Source organism: Pleuronectes platessa, chromosome 15 (assembly GCF_947347685.1).
Source record: "Pleuronectes platessa chromosome 15, fPlePla1.1, whole genome shotgun sequence".
Lineage (NCBI taxonomy): Eukaryota > Metazoa > Chordata > Actinopteri > Pleuronectiformes > Pleuronectidae > Pleuronectes > Pleuronectes platessa.
In genome coordinates, this window is record NC_070640.1 from 13,747,292 (window position 1) to 13,768,347 (window position 21,056).

At 45.4% G+C, this 21,056-nt stretch overlaps 1 protein-coding gene across 5 annotated transcripts in view; it reads right to left on the reverse strand.

The window, feature by feature from the left end:
- Positions 1–20,347, reverse strand: part of zmp:0000001168 (signal-induced proliferation-associated protein 1) — a 33,265-nt gene extending 12,918 nt beyond the window's left edge. The window contains exons 1-5 of one of the 5 annotated variants that reach the window (XM_053440984.1): positions 20,142–20,347; positions 2,860–4,460; positions 2,358–2,482; positions 2,073–2,261; positions 300–474 (exon numbers count right to left, since the gene is read on the reverse strand). In XM_053440984.1, coding sequence (XP_053296959.1) covers positions 300–474; positions 2,073–2,261; positions 2,358–2,482; positions 2,860–3,970 — 1,600 coding nt within the window. In that variant the 5' untranslated portion in view covers positions 3,971–4,460; positions 20,142–20,347. Of the gene's footprint in view, positions 1–299; positions 475–2,072; positions 2,262–2,357; positions 2,483–2,859; positions 4,461–5,109; positions 5,442–7,809; positions 8,191–19,187; positions 19,542–20,141 lie in introns of those variants that run through there. The other 4 variants (XM_053440982.1, XM_053440983.1, XM_053440980.1 and 1 more) reach the window with 4 other exon arrangements.
- Between the last annotated feature and the right edge of the window lie 709 nt (positions 20,348–21,056).

Consider the following 21,056-nt stretch of genomic DNA (forward strand, 5'->3'; position numbering starts at 1 on the left):
AAACGCAAAGAGACAAAGAGGGAGAGATTAAGGAAAATCAGTCAAAATCTGCAGATGAAAACAAAGTGTCGCCGTCAGGGTGAGATCTGCCTCGTCTCTGCAGCTCAGTGAGGGGAAAGCAGCATGGAGATAATCAGCAGTCGCTGTGCTTATTTGCAGGCATTACTCAGATTACATGTGGCCAGATAGGAGTTATCTTAGGCTTTCAATAGCGCACTGATGCCCTTCGGATAACGGCCCTGCGACAAGGTGAGATGCAGCCAATAGATCGGGGGGGGTGACGCGTGTTTTCAGCTCACTCTTTATGTCCAGCTGCGCCCGGTATTTCTCCCAGCTCTTCAGCCGCACCCGCTCCCCGAGCAGATCCAGGAACTCCTCAAACGCCGGCCCGGAGCTCTCGTTGTTGTACATGTCTTCCTCTGAGCTCTGGCCAGCCCGACAGTACATCACCCCGACCTTTCTCTGGAAATTCAGCTGCAACCAGAGACAGAGAAGAGTCAAATATGCATATTTATAACATCTTCTCCTTCTTTTCATTCCAACTACCAAGACTTTACATATATTGAGGGATGCTCATCATTTGATAGCTTATGTTGCAGCTCAAAAGGCTCATAAGTGGTGAAATGAAACCCGGCTGGGCAGCACACATTATATTACTGACCCTATCAACGGCCTTGAGCTTTTACATCAGGATTCAGGCGGCTCAGTGCTTCAAATAGAGAGACACTTTATTTTGTCTGTCTTGTTCATTGCTTCTCTAAACTAGTTCATGTCAAAGCTTCCGCTTGTTTCTGTCTGTTGTGGGTGAGTTTAAGTGCTCAGCAGCCTCAGCAATACAATCATCAAAATAAAGCCTCTATTCGTGTGAAAGAATGCAGCACTTTATGTTTTCTCTGAGAAACAACTGTAAGTTAAAAGAGATGGCAATGGACAATCTCATTATTATCATATCAGAATAATTGAAATTATAATAAAATAAAATGTAGCTGTATGAATAAAACCCTAAAAAGGTAATTACGCTCAATAAAACAGAGGAAAACTACAACTGAGTTCCAGGGCCACAGCCTTTGAAGATTAGGTCGTAATTTCACCAGAAATTAGTCTTTATTTAAAATATTAAGTTGCAATTTCAAGAGAATAAAGTAACGATTAGAGGCTGCGTGTCATTTTAGAGGAAAGATGTCAGTAGATCAGCCTGAAGACTGTGATAAACGAGAAATGTGGAACATCTTGTTAAGTTAATCTTTAGGTTTCAAAAATAACAAATACTTCATCTTTTGACTCATCAGCAAGTATCTGGACTTTGAAGCGATTGTGTAAGAAACTGTCTATTCCAATGAACACAGCGACTTGGAGGAAGTTGTCTTTTTTGTGGATGAAGTCATGTTTGGTATAGGTCGAGTGTGAGGTAATTGTTGTTTTCGTCTGAGTGATATTCAAAGAAGTGGTAATCGAAGTTTGAGAACCAGTTGGCGTGGAACTCCTGCAAGCAAGGGTTCACATTGCTGCTTTTTTGTTTAAGAATGTTTTTTATTTTATTCCTACACTTTTATAAAATAATTTCTGTTAGATTACGACTTTATTCTTGCAGCAGTTTGATTTTCTCATAAAATTTCAATTTCATTCTCATAATATATAACTTTATCCTGTTAAAATTATTTAACATTAAAGAAAACAACAAAGCATCAATCCTTCCTGTAGTAGACCAAAGGTTGTAGAGTTGCTGAAGTTCCAGATTACTGCACATAAGCTTTTTTTTTACACTACATGACCTATTTGACATCAGTAGGTAACATCAGACAAAATCATTAGGTGTAGTTCTACATGCTGAGTGAACAGGAGGAAACTATAGAGCCCAGAGCGTAAGAATACACGGATCTAATGACATCACTTTCTCACTGAAGCACAGTGATCGATCACAGAGGATAGTGGATGAGAGATTATAAAAAAAACTGTACTTGCTTTGGATGCTTTACTCTGGATTCTAAGGTGGGACATTCAAATAAAATAACAACATAAGATGTCCGTGCATGCAGAAAGTCTCCAGCATCCACAGGCGTGTCCTCACTCACCCCCTGTTCGTCCAGCTTCAGCAGCGTGTCCCTGACCTTGGGCGAGTTTGAGGCCAAGCGGAGGCAGTGCAGGTTCAGCTCGGGCATGATGAACTCCAGCAGCCTCTTGGGAGACAGGCCCCGGGGGGTCGTGTGACGAGCAGCAGACGGCACAGACTCCTCCAGGATGGAACCTCGCAGCGTCTTCATCTGAGGGAATTCACATTCATCACATCCCGTCCAAAAATCCATTTTACACACACTGAACCTGAAGGGAGCTCCGAGGCGAGGAAAGCACAGACGTACCTCCGTGGTGCGAAAGATGATCCTGTAATTGTACTGAGCTCCACTGGATCCCTCCTTCTCCTCTCGACGGAAGCTGATGGCCACCGGGCCGAGGCGGTCGTCCATGCCGAAGAAATTCTGGTGTTCTGTAATGAAAGTGGAGTCACGTCAATAACAAGTGTGAAGAATGATAATGGAAGTGCAGCAACTGGGACAGTGTTGGGGTTAAAAAGAAATACAATATGGGACTGTGTGAAATGTATTGGAGTTTTTAAAACAAAGCAAGACCCTCCAAGGAGTTTTGGATATTTTGACCAAATTTTAAACTGAGGTCTAGCTGATGAAAAATATAAACTTTTACAAGGGAAGGAAATAAAACTGACATTAAAAAATTGTTTATACCTTGATAAAGATTAAAAAAGAGTTAAAATGTTATTTTATCAATGATTGAATAGGACCACATTGTAGAATATTATTCCCTTAATTAACTCAGGTAAACAGAATCAGCAGAATCGACACGTACCTTTCATGTAGAAATATTTGCGATAGTAATGGGCTCCCAGATCTGCATGCCCGATAAAGTAGTTGCTCTTGCCCTGCTGCTGGATGTGACTCTCTCTGGGCTCCTCCAGAACCGACACGGCATCGTTGGGGGTCTGCAGGCTTAACCAGAGTCCCCGCCGGTCCTGGGATCGACCCAGGCCCACCTGCTCCTCTCCCCCCGTCTCGTTGCGAAAGTGGGGGCAGCTGAGCAGCAGCTCGTTATCATTGCCATCCCCTTCGTCCAGCAGCGACTGCTCGGGGTCTTCTGGATTCCCCCCGTTGCCTCCCGCGCCCTGTGCCGGGGAGGAGGGGGTGGCCTGGGTGAGGGGCCGCAGCTGGGAGGCGGCCGAAGCCCCTGAGGTGATGTTCTTTTTCCGCCCAATGCTGTCTCTGTTGGTGGCCGCCTCGGTGAGGTCGAACAAGATGCTCTGGACATCGTAGTGGGCAAAGTTCCTCACCCAGGCCCCGCCCCCGATGTTGTCATTAGGGCCGGGCTGAGGGATCTGCAGGGGCCCAGGTTTGGACTTCTTGCCCAGACCCTCAGGCTTTGGTGGCTTGGCAGGTTTTGGGGAGTCCCCTGTCAAAACAGACAGACCCCGAAAGAAGCCATCAGGCTCCGGAGGGTTGCCCTGCAGGCCTAAAAGCAGGAAAGGGTCTTTGAACCTGAGGGCATTTGGACTCAGGGGCCCCTGGTCATCTGTGCTCAACTCCTGGATTTGAATCTGTCTCTCCAGTGAGGACAGGCTGCCGTATTCCCTATGTATTAGCATCCCTGAGTCGCCCTGAGCCCCCACACCCACCTTCTCACCAACCGCCCGTGTTGCTTTCCCCCCTGCTTTACCAGAGGAGTCCAGGTCCCCCAGGGTTACATCGCTGTTACTTCTCTGCATGATGTGGCCCCGGCCCACTGACCTCAGAGTCAGGCCCACGCGGCTCGGAGTGAGGCTGTCGCCGTCCACCCCGTCGCCGTCCCTCCTGGGCGGCCACTCCACTACTCCCTCTTCCCGTTTGGGGTCAAAGCTGACGGAGGCAATCGGCGGCCGGACATTCTGACGGCGAAACTTGCGGATGAAGAGGTCATCTGACTGCATGGTGCCAGGGAAACCAGACCGTCCCTCCAATTTGGCCCAGAGCCTTCTGCTCTCCCAGTTACTTTTCTGTCCTGGTCTCTATGGTGCTGGTGTTAACGAAGATGAAACCCCCTCTGAGGGAAATCAACAGTCCTCATTCACAGCACTTCAGATGGCTGAAACGTCTCGACCCGCTGGGCTCTCATAGACGTCTGCGCGAGGTGCCGCACTTTGAAGTCACAATGGGCGTAAACGCAAACGACTGAAGGCAAATCTCGGCTGTTTCTCGTTGCAAGGTTCCGTCCCGTTGTGCAGATGTGTGTTTTGCTGTGAATCCGGACGCGGGGTGCTCCTTCCTGTGGCGTGAGGATGTAGGGATCATCACTGAAGCCAAACTCTCTGTCCTCCGTGCAGAAGAGGCTCTTTGTGTATCAGCCCCTGTAACATGGCATCCGTTCGCCTGCGCTCTTCAGTGTCCGCAGCTTCCCTTTTGGTTTCGTCCCCTGCCCACCTGTATAGAAAGAAAAAAAAAAGAGATATGAAACGTGTCAGTCTTTCATATCACTCTCTCAAACCGCTGTTATCTTAATCAACAGCTTTACATTCAGCCCAATAGCAGCTTGTCAGTGAGTACACAGAAAAGACTGGCTTTGAAAACAAGTGTTGAAGTCCAGCAGTAAAGCAGCGAGCCGGTCCACCATGTGTTTTGTTGTTGAGTAGTGCCCTGTACCTCTGTTTTATTTCATTTATTATTCTTTCCGTTACACACTTTCCGCTCCAAAGTTTCCCTAAATAGTTCCAGACTTAAAGCTCCCCGCGTCCACCCTGCACATGCTCACAATGGACAGTGTTACCACAGGGGAGGGGGGGGCTTCCTGGCTTACTGACAGTGTGCCAACCTACGAGAGAAATAAGCGTAAACTATCTCTCAGCCTCACTCACACTAACACAGTGTAGTAGTTCCATGGTGTTATGGTGTAACAACACACAGACATGATCGCTAACTATCAGTATGAGGTCTTAGAGCAGTTGTTAAGACTGGTTTTCATTTTTCACTGAGTCAATGAAAAGAGACAAGAGATTTGGATTAAGAAGTTGTGTGCTTCCCCTTTTTTTGATTTTTTTTTTAAGTCGCAGTACAAGTTTTCATTCTAACTTACCAGTAAAGTGGATTGCGTGTCAGGCACAGATCAACCAGTTCCTGTCATCATCTGTCCCTGATGCCCCGTCCCTGACCGAACTGACGCCAGCCCGCTCGAGCTGGAACCTTTTGTTGCTTCAAAAAGCTACGAGAGGCTTCTTCCTGTCTGTAGCGTCTTTTCTTTTTTTAACACGCATCTGCTCGCTCGCGTTTGCAGCCTCGAAGAGCAGGTGCAGTTGTGCAGAGCTGCTACCACGTACACACACACATACCGTAAAAAAATGCTATAGAGGCAAGTGAGGAAGTCACAAGTACTGTTTGTTTTCCTTCCTCCCCTGCTCTCACACTGTCTGTTTCATCACAGTGAGAGAACACGGCAATTTTCTAAGCCGTGCACAATCAGTGGATATTTATCAGCAGTTTTGATGGTGTAAGGAGATCATGCGTGCCAAGGTTTAAACATGCACTTCTATCATAGAAGACATTCGCTGACACGCGAGGCTGCTCTCTGTTACCAGGAAGTGGCACTGGATGAAGATGTAATCAGTTTATCTTAAAGGTTCTTTGTATTGAATTATATCTGCTCTTTGAGAAGAGAAAAATGACATTACATTACATGTTATTGTTTCACATAGTCTATTTTCTCCTTTCAGTCTGTAATAGCAGTGTAGAGCTCTAAAAAAGGTATGAAATATGTAGGTAAACTATCATAATTTACCTGAAGCCCTAACTTTTTTAATTTTTTTCAATTTCACTGTCATACAACATTTCAAATATTAATAGAAGATGAAAATGAGATCATTTATTGGACTTTCATTTGATTCTTCTCATGGAAGCCACACTGGTCGTCCTTGAGCTCACATTTGAGCTGAGATGTAATATTTTAGGAAAGTTAGCAGACTAAAAGAAACTCACCAAATCTTTAATCGTTTAATCCCTGTGATATTGAGGCCATAACACCTGTACTGCAATGCATGGAATATAAGTCTGGTGGAGAAAGTGTATAACCCCTCCATCTATCAATCCATTATCTATACTGCTTATCCTTCAAGGCTTGCATGGGGCTGGAGCCAATCCCAGTTGGCATTGAGCGAGAGGCGGGTTCACCTTGGACAGGTCTGACCCCAATTAACCAAAACCCAATGTGCACGTTTTGGGACAACGGGAGAAAACCTCAAACTCTGCACAGAAAGACCGTGGCTGGGCTGGGATTTGAACCAGGACCCTTCTTGCTATAATGTGACAGTGTGGTCATGTATGTATGATCAATATGTGGAGCATTGGACGGAATAACCTGCTTTTGTGCCTGAGAGACTGTTAATCTTCATCATGTCACATGCGCTTCAAATGACACAGGGATGCTGCAGAAGTTCAGCTGGTGTGTGTCGAGGCTTATCTGCAATCGGGAGGCGCAGCATCATCTGCATGTTTCACAAAGCCCTCAAACAAGTGTGAGCAATCAATTTTCTCCGCTGTCTCCGAGCGGGGGTGCGGATGACTGTTTTTTTCTTCTTCTTTTAATTAAAAATCACAGATCGCCTTCATGTTGTTCCAACAGCAAACGGAACTTCCAGGGTCGGAGAGAAGCCCTCCTGCTGTCCAGCAACACAGCGAGGGTTGAGCTTGGACACTTCTCAATCACTGCCTTTGTACCAATCACATGTTCCTGAGCTTCTTCAGACCCCGACCCGTGAATCAGTCCTTGTTTCCATAGTAACCGCTCCGGTGCCACCCTCTCTGGAGGAGGCGTCCAGTCCACCAGTGTTTTATAACCACCCTGGTTTCCTCACTCAGGAGGAGAAGAGGTTTTGGTTTTTTGACAAATGGGCCCGGGACGGATGATATCTGTGTCGGTGACCTTGGTCTTTACTCCTGAGCAAAAATACAACAAGAAGCAACGAGGCAGAAAAAATGATCCTGTCGTGATTTAACCGTTTAAAACAAGATAGTGATGATTGACGGAATAAGTTCAGGTTCATTCACATTTCATCTTTCATACCAGATGTTGTATCGAGGGCCTGGGCGCACACACATGTAAATGTATCGATAGAAAACATTTACTTCCTGTGGGGAGGCAAATCGCAGCGTGGCTTCGCTAAGAGCTCAACGTGAGTCATTGGCATAAGTGTGTCAGGGCCCTGAATGGGTTGAGCGGCCACATGAAAAAAGGTCGTGGATAAAGATAAATATAAACATGATTTAATCTGTTTCGTCAAGCTTAAAAAAACAACCACATGTAAGCGTGAAACTCTGATTTGTTTTATGCCTGTGATGAGACAAATTCTCTCAAAACGTGCAACGCGCCAAACATTTGTATTCCTGATAAGTTACTTCGAATCCCAGCCTGATCATAAAACACTCAACTAATGTTGACTGACTTGAAAAGGTTTGTTATCATTCAGTTAGTTATCATTCATGTTATATTTGGCTTATCATTCAGGACAGAATCTGAACCTGATTTCAAGAGATATGGCACAGAAAACTTTTATTTAATCACCAAGTCATTTCCATAATTCACATCCACATGGTGTGACTGGCGTGTCCGCCTCTATCTGGTCCTGTGTTATGAAGTTAGTAATCATCTGTGTTTACCGCTGGGTGAGGGTGATACACACTTTCAGCTTGAAGCCGAATCAAAGACGGGAACAGAAAGTGATGGTATCTAGTTTCAGTCATGCAGGCGCCAAACGTTTAAAAAGCTAAATAGTCATTTTCTTACCATTTCTGATGTGCAAAAAATAAAATCTTCACCAGGTAGTCAGAAAACTCCAGTTAAATATATATTAAATACTAATATATTATAGTAATTCCTGCAAAAGTGGCTTGCTTTTGATTAGAAGCTGACCTCTGTGTGTGTTATAGAGAAGTGTGTGACATACCTTAAAGAGACGTACAAAGAAAAGCAGAACTGGGTTTTGTCCCTGCCCCCTCATGGTTGCTGTCTATGGGTTCCTGTCTATTTGGGGACCCATTGTTTAGATTTCAGTAAGTCATTTTAAATGTCACTGCACCGTACATCCTCCCAACTCAAAACCAGTGAAGCTTCATCATTTAAACAACTACCTCTTGATCCAAATATCTTGCTTTCATATGAAAAAAACATAAAGGTCAATGATACCAAACAACGTTACCAGCTTTAATCAACTAAACCTTAATATGGTCTTAAATGGATAACTTTGTAACCACAGGGTCACATTAGGAAACAAACACCTGGCGCAGTTACAGTTGGATGAGCTTCCCCATGTCCACAGTGCTGCTCGGATGAGATGATGGAAACCTGTGTGTGACCTCTGATGCTCCCTGAGCCACAACTCCACCACCACTTCAACAGCAACACGGCCTCTCCTTCACTTCAGCTGGTTAGCCGGAGCATCTTAAACACTTTGTATTAAATGGCCTCAAGGAGGACCTCCTGACCTCTCTGTCCTGACTCACATTACGCCATGCAGCAGCAGGGTGATGCAGTGGTCAGCACTGTCTCACAGCGAAAGTAGACTCTGGGTCAGCTGGAGTTTGCGTGTCCTCTGTGAATATGTGACTTTTCTCCAGCTTCCCTCCCACAGCCCAAAGACATTCAGCTTAGGTTAAATGGAGGTGTGAATGGTTTGTCTCTGTGGGACTCCTCTGTGTGATGGGTTGGTGACCAGTCCAGGGTGTGCCCCGCTTCTCGCCCAATGTCAGTGCAGTACCCTCAAAGGATAAACTGTGTAGATAATGGATGGATTTGGCTATTATCTGGTTGTATTATCACTGATATTTCCATGTGTCATCTTAACTAATAAAGAAAAACGTCACATGAATGAAATCGTGAATAGGAACGCTGACATATAGGCACATGGTCAAACTCGTTCATAATAACAGCTGTTTGCTCAATATTTTGCAGATTTTGTTATTCAAATTGTTGAAACTATCAATGAAAAATAATAGAGAAAATAAAAACTGACTTTGTTTTCCTCTTCACACACACACACACACACACACACACACACACACACACACACACACACACACACACACACACACACACACACACACACACACACATCCTACTGATGCTCTCCAGGATTTTTTATTTTAAGATTTAGAGAATCCACTAAGACCACTGGGAGCCGGCTGCCCTCTGCAGATTCCCTCACGGTACCAGAGCCAGTCTCTGTGCCAGAGAAACTCAATAATGCATGCAGACAGCAGTGTTTATTCCTGCAACTCAGCCAGTGCAGCGACTGTAATGATCGCAGTATCGTGCTCACATGGTCCTGGATCAACTAGACTATGTTTTACAAATATAAATCTATATTTTATCAAATATATTTCTCTGCGTGCTCAGCTCCAGTTTCGTGTTCTTGAAGTTGTTACATCACAGAGAGTTAAGGATCTGCTTTTAACACTTGGATAAGAAAAGGAAGGAAATGTGAAATGACCCGGTGGAGCAGCATCAGTTTATCTGTTTTCAGGATTGTATCTTGTCGCTTGGACAATATTCTTTTGTCCTTTTTGCACCAGATTCACTTGGACGGGTCACAGCTGCCTGGGAAACGTGTTTGGTTTAACTAATGATAACAAATGACGACCACTTCCACGTTGAGCCCAGGACAAGGTCAACGGGCCTCTAGCGTAAACCGTCAGGACACAAACCGAAGACAGAAGAGAGTTGCATTAGGCTTGCACCGTTTTGGGGAAGTCACGACCACTGGACTTATTTTGCGCCCGCTCATGCAAGCCTGCGTCCTGTGAAACAGGAAGAGACAACTGGCTTCTGAACCCTGAGAGGATGGGTGTCGTCATCGTTCCAACTCAACACTTCCACACCTATGTTGGACTGTGCTGCTGCCCTGCAGCATGAATGAGCAGTTGTTTGCTCTCTGCCAGTAACTGGAATTAACTTTTAACATCCACCACCGATTAATGGTGAAAAAGGAGGACGATTGAGATTTGATCTGTTTTCCCCTTCAGGTGAGGCCGTGGAAATCCGCTTAGCAGCTTAGCAGCAATTAGATGTGATGGCTGACATGAGTTGTGCCTTATCAACTCCGTCACGTCACTCTGTCAAGTTGCAGCAGCTGTTAAGATTCACACCATAATGTCGTCTTTGTGTCAAAAGACTTGTGAAATACACTGCAGGCCTCCACGTGTTGTGCAAGCAGTGTTTCAAAGCAGCCGACTGGTGTGACATGTGATGTTAAAATGACACGTAAAGCTGAAGAATCCGGCACTAACACCAACATCTGCCGACATACATGTTGTTGCACTTCAGTGAATATTTCTTTCAGAAGGTGCGGGGGTCAGCTGCTCGAGTGTCACTGTCCATCCTCATAGTTAAAAGCCAGCTTGCCGATTTCTCAACCGCAAGGTCTAAATCAACTCCCTAATAGAGATTGATTTTGGGAAATTTAAAGCCAGACTCAGTCCCACTCTCACTATTGATCCGTCGCAGCCCTGTTACATTTCAGATCAGGTTGCATCCCTGCTTCGCTGCTGAAGAGAATCTGAACTTTAGCTGGTTGCGATGCTTTTAAGAGAGTGAATAGGTATTAACGTGGCTGGATACGATTCAGGAAATGACTTAATTCTGAAGCCCAACACTTGCTCCAGGCATCCTCCGTCCCCCCCTCCCCTACCCGGCCCCACCCTCCTCTTCACCACACTGCGGACAGTGAACTGGGCCAAGTCCAGAGGCTGCTAAGTGGATGGTACTGCAGCACTCTGTCTTTTTTTGTCATGTGTTTTATCTCCCTCCTTCGTTCAAGCGGTTGGCAAATGTCAGTCTGAGCTATTGGTCCCCAAAGACAAGCATGCATCCCTGGCACCAGGTGTCCAATGGGCTGGTGTTATAAGGATAGCGGCCATCTGATTTATCGATAACATAGGTGAGTATCGACATCGGAAAGAATTTGGCCGATATATATTTTTTTGTTAAATATTAGTTTCACCTTTTTATTTGTCATGTGCAAGTAAACACAGGGTCAACAACAGTACAATGAAAGGTGATGAGAGGAAACAGATCAGCTCAGCAGTGCGATAATTCAATTAAAATAAAAGTGGGTATTGGTCGACACTAAATAATCAAATTAATGCAGTTCAGAGACTATAACTTATACTGCAAAGATGGAGATGCAGTTGTCTGCAATACCTGCAAAAACTAAATAAGCCAGGGAGCTACATCACAGGGATAGCTGTGTTTATGTTTGTTGAAAAAATATGTGAATTTCAGTCTATTTTGGTTGTGTATGTGTTTTCTTTTTACCTGCAAATATTTATTAAAAGGTTTCTGGTTAAATATATGTATATGCAGGTATATCGGTATCTATATAACAGCTGAGGAGGCAGAGAAAAGAGAAGGTTGTTGAAAAATCTCAAAAAATCAAAAAAACCTTCTGTCACAATAATTTCCTTTTTGCACGAGCCATTCTCCACACATTTTTTTGCCTCATGTATATTATGCATGTATCATCACCAGTGGAGATAATGTGATTGTTGATTTCTGAATTCTTGCTTTAACAATGTTTTCACAGCCTGTCAAGGTGACAGATAAAAGAGCAGACACAGGCTGGTTGGCAGTTATTCCTTCAAATATGACGACTGGAGCATCGCAACACAAACATTCACAACACCTGTCCCCTCTTTTAACAGTTTTGTCACAGCATACTGATGCTGACTGGATCTTTTAAGGACACAATGGGTTTTCCCCTTAATGTATACGTCATTTCCCATTTCAAAGAAGGACCAGGATTTAGCTCCAGAAAGAGGAAACGCAGAGGAAATGTTAAATGCCTTTTCCCGCAGAAGGACCAATCAGCAGAAAGGGGTCAATGAAAAGCCGTCTTTGTCTGCATCTGCTCTGCTGTATGGCATCGTTGTTATGGTCGTATGTGGAGGTCAAACCTCCCCCCGGGCTGTACAGTAGGCCACAGCATCGTCTCCGCACAATCAAATAACTTTAATTTCAAGGAGAGCTGCTCCCCTTTAAAATGTGTCCTTCAAAAATTGAAAATAAATCTTCCGCACCATACATTATGAATGAGGCTGGGCGAAAGGGGGCGAGGGTTACCAAGATGTTAATTATTCATGGCTTGGTCGCTCCCTCGTCCACTCCTGAACCATCGAGGATGCACACAAACTAGAGCTGATTTGTTATGATTTAAATCCAAACGTCTGTGTCTTTGTGCACGTCTGGCTCATGTTTTACAGTAAACTAATATGGAAAAGGTCACGCCACGTGCCTTTAACGTCATCTGGTACAGTTTCAGTTCTTTTTTTAGGGCTGCTTTTGTTCTATGGAGAAATGAGCTGCTACAGTGTAGTAGAGTCAGACACCGGGAGTCACTGGGAGTCTGCAATTAATCTGATAGTTGAACAATCAGTGCATACATTGTTATTATTATTATTTTTGTTCTACTCAAAGCGGATGCATTAACAGTGACCCCCCAGTTTCAATAAATGCAAAGAGGAAGCTGTTCCGAAGAGCTCCTTCTATAGTATTGTTCTTATTAAAAACCTCACTTCCTCTTGTAATAAATAGCCCGACTTAAAAGTGATGCACTCTAGAAAAAACATTATCAAGCGCTATTGTTTCTGACATCTAAGCTACGTGCATGTTCCCTAAAAGAAAGTACCGAACTCACACTACTATTGTTTGACGTGTTATTTGCCATGACATCAACCCTGTGTACTGGCAGAGCACTGCCACTTCCTGTGTAGCTGAAAATACACCTTGTGGCAGGCCATGTCTGTGTGTGTGTGTGTGTGTGTGTGTGTGTGTGTGTGTGTTTGCAGATTTAAGGCCGAAATTTGAGAGATGGTTTGTGTCTTTGCTGACTCTATAAAATAAGTATCCGAGCTTTAAAGATGCGGCACACTGTCCTAACCATGACAGGAAGTGCAGCTGTCCCTTTGCAACCCCCTGTGTGTGTGTGTGTGTGTGTGTGTGTGTGTGTGTGTGTGTGTGCACGTTTGTGAGTAGGCGTGTGTGTGTGTGACGGGGAAAGGAACTGACCCTCAGCTTCATGACTGTATCTATTATGTCGAGCTCAACGGTTCACTGTTACCCCCCCTGTCATCTGTGTAAGCTCTGAGGCGAGGAAAACAGCCCAATACTGCTCTTAGGGCACTGCATGTTACCCCCACCTACAGAGGAAGACCATCACTATTGTCCACCGAAATGTGGCCGGGTGGCGGCGACACGACAGCAGAGCCGACGGAGCCCAAACTCATTCCCATTTCTCAGCTGAAAATCTCCCAAATCTGTCTTCAGCTGCTCTCGATAAGCGTTGCTGACGACTCGGGAGCGCGGCGGCGAGGAAAGGCCGGCTCTAAATGGACGTCATGAAACTCACAATCTGCACCAGTCCGGTCCATATCCATTAGGATTTCAGAGGACACATTAATTGGAGAAATAGACTCTCACAGCGCTGGGCAATCGGTAAAGTCGGCCGTGCTGCGAAACCAGGCACATTTGACGGAGGAAATCAAGGCCAGGTTGAAGATTAAACTACACCTGTTACTCCTTGAAGAAAAAGCTTCTCTATGTGGAGATTTGTATTTCTTCTCCCTTTTTCAGTCTCTACCTCCATTTTTATTACTTCATGTCTTCCACTGTGAAATACACTAATATTGCACAATTTCATACAGGGAGGTTGGAACTATTTCTCTGGGACGAGGTGCTGATCACTTAACCCGTCACACATTACACACTGGTTAGGTGAAGTTAGGTCTCCCTTCATGGTGACCCACTCTGACTGCTTCTGGTACAAGATATTACTTCTGAGTGTGGCATGTGGGCGCTTGGCATGTCTGGGTGGGTGCTCAGTCCCAGAGCACTATGGCCTGGTCATACATATTCTCACAAATCTCCAAATACATCTCATAAAAGAGAACATGAGGCCATCAAGATGTTATGAATCAGTACTGAACCCTAATGCCATTATGGCTTTTGTGGACGTGTTGGTAAGCAGCACTACTGCATTATGCTTTCAAAAGTTGGCAGTCTGGCAAAACTTTCACATCCATTAAAAATGCATTAAAAACCGATTTAATCTATGAAGAGACAAATAAAGGCTTTAAACTGTAAACATCTGAATCATGTGGATTGATTATAACATATTCACAGAATCCTTTTTCACTTGTGTTTGTTTCTCAAATGGTAATTCTGACCTTTTCTCTTTACTGATTTGTCACGAGAGTAATCATAGGCTGCTTTACTGAAGGAACAGCTTCAGTGCGTCTGTGGTTTTACACCTGTGAATGAAAACACCAAGGTTTCCATGAAATGATTCATTGAGCCATTATGCACAGAACCTGCTCAATTTAACTTTCTGCCTAGAGGCTGGGGGGGCCACTATTATTATTTCTGCAGCTAATTTTGTTTTTGTTCACTTAGGTATAAGATTGACCTTCGTTTCAAAGCAAACATGAGACCCCCCCCCCCCCCCCCCCCCAGCCCTCGTCGCTGCTACTTCATGAGGTAAAATCTCTTAGTCAGTTTCCTGTGTGTGCGCGGTCGCTGTTCGGTCACGTAAGAGTCAACACACGACGCAGAACTGAGAGGTAGACTGCTCTCACTTCTGCATTCGTCATGACGTCTATGTGGACGTCATGACGGAACCGATGTGGAACCGATACGGTTGAAACCACCTCCACGAAGATGTATCAGAACAATGAAGCCCTTGGGTTTGAAAATGTATAACCTGCAGTATTTCATGCATTGGCCCCGAGAACAGAAATGTTTTCATGATGGTATTTTTACTCTCCTTTTTTTCTGCCTTTTTGATCTCTATCTCCATGACGTGGTGCAACCATGAATGATGGTTCCTGGTCTGCTTTCAATGCCTCTGAATACCCGTGAGTGCACTTTTCCTGTTATAGCAACGTGGACAATAGCAAGGAGCTGCTGCACCACTGGATGGTTTTATGTATGTGTGACATAACAGAGAGGGGCATTGTGTGAACGCGGGTCAAGTATTTTTTTTTTTATTAACGTGGGTTGTGTAAATATAACCGAAAGATTCACAAGTATTAACAGCACATGCTTACATAAAGATGTCTCATAAAGACGGAAGCATCCACGTATTTTCGGACGATTACATCAGGGTTCTGTTATTAGATGTGCCTGGTTCAGTTACTGTCTCTCTGCGTACAAGGATCTCACTACATCATTTATTTAGCGACATCATTCATCAACAACGATGACTTTCTTTGTACTTAACGCATCACTTTCTTTGCTGGATGCTGTGACATTAATGGCTGCTATTCCCACGTGTAATTTTGAGCATTTGACAGAATTGTGTTTGTGCAAACGCTTAAAAAGCATTAAGTGCTGCATTTCAGAAAGAGAATAGCGTCTCCACAGTGACTAACATTCCCCCGAATGATAAAGACCTTCAGTGAATATTTGTCACACTAATTTATCTCAAAATTTGCAATCCCACTTTGACACTGGGAGTGAGTGATTGTGCTGTTTTTTCCAATCCTTTGTAATAGTGGAAAGTTCAACTGGATGGCTACAAAAGGGCAACAAACTTAAATAAAAGCAATAAGGCCTGATCTTCCATTAGAGCCAGTGCCAACAGGGGCCAGGTGACAACCAAGCACAAGCTAAGAGGATCCACCCAGTGGCTTATTCTGCCGGCATCCTGCCATCCAACGAGGGGAAGGCTCCGCCTGTCCAACTGCCTTCCTCGCTGAGCCACCACAGGGAGCCTGCCGGGGTGTAGCCATGCAAAATGGCTCCAAATGAGAGGACTGATAGGATGCTGACTCAGAGCAGAGCAAAATCTGCCTGGTAACTTTGCAACTCGTTCATCTAAATTCCCACAGTGATCTTCACAAAACAGCGCATTAGAGTCACTATTCTCAAATCTATTCTAGTTTTTGCTAAAATACACACATAAGGATCCTCGTGAGAACAAAGACCTTTAGAAATAACATTTATGTCATCTCCATCTTTTTGTATTTATTGTGAAAAGCAAACTGATGCCTGTTGTCAGCTGGCGGCTGAGGCTGAGGCTCTGTGGGTGAGGAGTCATTTCAGGAGTCACAGTATCAATCAGTTCAGAAACAGGACAAACAACGAGAAGCGAAGTTTAAACTCTGCCCGACAAACTGCTTCAGATAATATTAGCTACCGGCTCTGAAGGGTAACCCAGTCGTGCTGCACGACTGTGTGATGCTGCTGGACTGTCATTATCATTATTCAGTGGAAAGGTTAGTCACTACTGCACCTGCATTTACGGACCCTGATAAACAGAGCCGTCTCCTAGAGCTCTACACTGGTTTCTGATGTCGGGGATTAAAGTATATATTCACAGCTCTGTCTCTGTGTTGGACAATAAGAATCCATAACATGACACAGGTACCCAGTCGAGCTCTTTTGGCTTTTGTGTGGTGCAGGAAATAAAAGTAGGCCGATCGATTCAATAGTCTCCTCTGACTGTTTCCCTCCTACTCGACCTGGAATAGTACGAAACCCACAGAGGAAACTGATCTGAGAAAAGACACACAGGTTGTAAATTACTCTGCTGAGAAATGACAGTATCCTAACGCACGTATGTTGTTTTTTGCTCATGGACCATCGGTGACCTTGGCCACTTAAATAAATTGGGTGAGAGTTTCACATATTAAATGAATAACAGCCCCTGAGCTTAGGAGCAACAGACTGGTCCTAGCATGTTCATGCAGAAACTTCATGAGGACTGAACGTGGGTCCAGACTGAAAAATATATCCTGAAAGTCACAGTATCCCCCCATGAAACAATTAGTCCATCAATGAACTGCAGCAATTTTGAAAGTTGTTCTCTTAAGTAATCAAAGCTTAAATGCCAAACTTTCTCTGCTTCTAGCTTTTAAGAGGTGATGAAATGTGATGATCAATGACTGTAAACTGAATATCTCTGACTTTGAGTGTGCTCGGTGAAATAATGACTTATAAATCTTTTCTAATATTCTACGAGATGGAAACACTGATTGGGAAAGTAATAAAGACAGACACTCGAAGTGCAATCTGAATCCAAAGGCCTATTGTCCGTTATGGCAAACAAGGATGTAACTACATAGTAATAGCAGGCGGACAGGTAAACGTCATCCATGTTACTGTTAGAGATGGTTCAATTATGTGACCATATGAAAACCACTACTTTACCAAAAGATTCCATCAATTTAACTGAGAAATAAATTCTTCATAGATTGAGTTTTTTAAGCCGAATAAAGATGACGCTCTGAATTTATGGGGATTGCAAAGACAATTACACCATGATGCTTTAGAGAGGCTTCACTTATTCTGGTTTAAGTCGGTTTCCGATACAATATCTGTGCACAGGCATACACCGGCACTTTTTTACTATTTAGACATAACTAAGAGTCTCAGCGCTTTTACAGGAAAACTGTAAATGCAGTGAGGGCAGTGGACAGCAGCAGCACATAAGTCTGCAGCAGTGAAGTTTAGGAGGAATAAGCTTGTTAGCAGCCTGCTGTCAGTGAACTTCATGCACACACACACACACACACACAGGGCGGCTGTGGCTCAGGAGATAGGACGGGTTGTCCACTGACCAGAAGGTCGGCAGTTTGATTCCGTCCTGCAAGATACTGAATCCCACATTTGCCCCTGACAATTGCGAATGCAGTGAATGTGTATATGAGAGAGAAAGAGCAGCTAATAGACGGACTGTAGGTGTGAACGGCAAAACTGTTCTGTGAGTGGTCCTCCGGAAAACCAGTAACAGCCCTACAGTTAGAGTTGACCCTGATGGAAAACATCAACACAAACACAATCGATTCACGTCCAGTCATCACACATCACCCCCGAACCACCACGTCAGGACCCACTGCATTGGATCATTCAAACTGCCCATGTCAACCACAGTGCATACCACATTGTACGAGGAACCATGCGGCTCAATGTAAATTAAATGGCCTGTCCTTTGAGTGCACTGGCTTATGTAAGCTGGTGCTGCTTAATACCCCCCCCCCCCCCCCCCCTCCATCCCTGCCTTTCTTTCCCTTCAGCAGCAGCAGCCTCGTCCTGCCCCTGAAACCCAAACGTCTCGTACACACACACACACACACACACACAACCCCATCCCTAAACCAGAGAGTGCAGGGGGTGGGTGGGTGAGTTGGGTAGGCAGGGAGGAAGGTGAGGAGGGGAGGGGAGGGGAAGTGTGGGGGGGGGGGGGGGGGGGGGCGACACCCGCATCCCTCATTTTTGTGCCACCTTGAAAACAACACCCCAATTCCTGGCTGGTGCTCCTCCATTCCATCATTGTGTGCGCACGTCACATGCAGGGACGTTACAACCCCCTTTATCCACGCAAATCCCCCCCCCCCCCCCCCCCCCCCACCCATCCACCCATCCACCGCCGCACATCCCCCCCCTGACTGGTGGCTTTTAAAATATGTATCTGGATCTAAATCCCCGCTTCTCTTTTTTTTTTTGTTCATGCATCTCCTCTCCCCCCACTCCGTCTCTCTTTCATTCTCTCAGTGTCCCTCCATCCCCCTCCTCCCCCCACCTTGCCCTCATCCCCCCTGAGTCCTGCAGCCACCAGGTTCCTCACCGGCGTCCTGGCGATGTCACAACACTGTGTTAAAAGACGACCCTGCCCGGTTTGGAGAGGGTGCACAATGGAGGGAGACAGGGGAGATGATGGTGGTGGTGGTGGTGGTGGTGATGGAGGGGGGAGTGAGTGTCGGGAGACAGGGAGGGGAGGGGAGGGGGGGAGGCCAGGGATGAAATGCGACAAAGGTTGGAAGCTGGATTTAAACCCACATCGCTGCGCGTAAACGGTTTGATCCGATCCGGGCCTCGCTGCGCGGCAGAATAAAACAGAGAGCTGACAACTGAACAACGGGCACGGAGGTGGAAGCCGGACGAGGACACGATACCACCGGGCCATGACTGCACATCCTCTGTCGCTCTCATTACATTGTCTCTGGCTGGATGGTGTGCGCACACGCGTGCCTGTACACGGGTAACGTGGCACGGTGCGCACATCCATCCTCCTGAATTCATTATCACCAAGAGAGAGAGAGAGAGAGAGAGGACGCGGGGCGGCTGGAATCTGAATCCTCCATTAATCCCGACGCGGAAAGGAAAAAGCTTACCTCCACATTTCAGCTCTGCTCGACCCTGCCTTGTGTCATCCTGTTCCTCTCCGCCGACTCCCTCCCCTTCTCTCCCCATGACAGCATGTTTCTGCTATCTATCTCCACGGTGAGGCTGCTTTCCTCCTCCCTCAGTTCCTCCCGTCCCCTTCCTCTGTCCAGAAATACAATTTAAACACACACACACACACTTCAAGATCTCCCTATGTGTGTCTGTGCCGGCTCCTCTATTCTGCTGTTGGAGTCAAGAGGCAGGTTGATTTGTGCTGTCCTCCTCCCTCTTTCTCTTTCTCGTGCTGATTCTATTCCATTCACATCACACCAGAGCCAACCCCCTCTTTCTCCTCCTCCTCCTCCTCCTCCTCCTTCTCCCTCTCTCTCTCTCTCTCTCTTTCACACACAGACACATAGAGCATTACCCGGCCTCTCTCTCTTTCCTCCCCCTCCTCAGCTCCTAGTCAGAGAGAGACAGGCCAAGCTCTCTGTGTCTAAAACTGATATCCAGAGAGCGTGAATTTCAAGATCTCAAAAGAGGACATGCACAAGTGGACTGTGTTGCCGCATAGACGCTGATCCAGGGTTGTATCAAAACACAATATGAACACAATTTCTCAACCTTCATATTTGGCTTGAACTGAACCCTTTGCCAGATGAATATTGATCGTAATATCCAGCACCTTCATTTGAAGTCTCCTCCTCTGATACCAAAAGCTGACATTTCTGCTCAGCAGAGATAAAGGCCGAAGGGCAAAGGTGAAAATGGCTGTGTGTGTGTTTGTGTGTGTGTGTGACAGTGTGTTTACTTGTAGAGACCTCTGTGTACTCCCCAAACGTAGCCAGTGTGATTCGAGACCATAACAAACAAGCGACCTGCTCTGGAACAATGACAGCGCAGGAGAATAACAACACAGCTCGGCCTCTATCCTTCCCCCTGCATCTTCATAGAGCAAGTACCTGTGAACGCGGCTTCACCACGACATGATGCTCAGGAGAGGAGAAGATGAATCATGCTGCTCCACCTCCACTGCAGCGGCGCAGCCAAGTGTCCGGCACCATCCCCCTAATTACTGGTTGGAGGCTCGTCCTGGCTGTAACATATGGCCGTGTGTGTATGTGTGTGTGTGGCTGTGTGTGTGTATTACCAGGTCAGAGGCTCTGGTCTGGGGTTGGGGGTGGGGAGGAGGAGGAGGAGTAGGAGGAGGACAAGCCTGTGTTGACGGTGATGTGTGTCTTGGAGAGATAAGAAAATATAAGAGCACAGGCACTGGTTGATAGTAGTGAAACAGTTTTCTTTTAAAACCAACCTACCTCAGAGCGTGTTCGTCAGGGAGTTTGTGGCTTCCAGGGTTCAGCGTTGTTTTAAAGAAAGGAGAGGACAAAGAGAAGCCACTACAAATAACCAGTTCATTATAAGATCACATTTTAAACATTCAGATCAGGAGAGATGTCACCTACATTTCCATGAAACTAAATTCAAACACCAATACTCCTTGGTACTCTTTATATACTGGAGGATGTAAAGTTATATATGTGTGACATTATATCGATGTAGAAAAAAGGCCATATTATTTTCATTAGAACGTGTACCTCCGCCAGGGCCCAACAGATGCCTTGAATTCAATCAAATTGCACCAGATTTAACACACTCACAGAAATCTGATACCTAAACGTGGCTTATAAAGAACACACCAAATCTCACAATGTTATAGAAAGTGAAAAATCATTTCTGGGTTCTTCCCTGACCCATACCACATTCTTTTACACAGTTTCGGGGGAAATCAGTTAAGATGTTTTTGCGTGATCTTGCTTCCAAACCAACCAAGGAACAGGGCTGAAAACGTAACCTCCTTGGAGAAGGTCACGACCTCT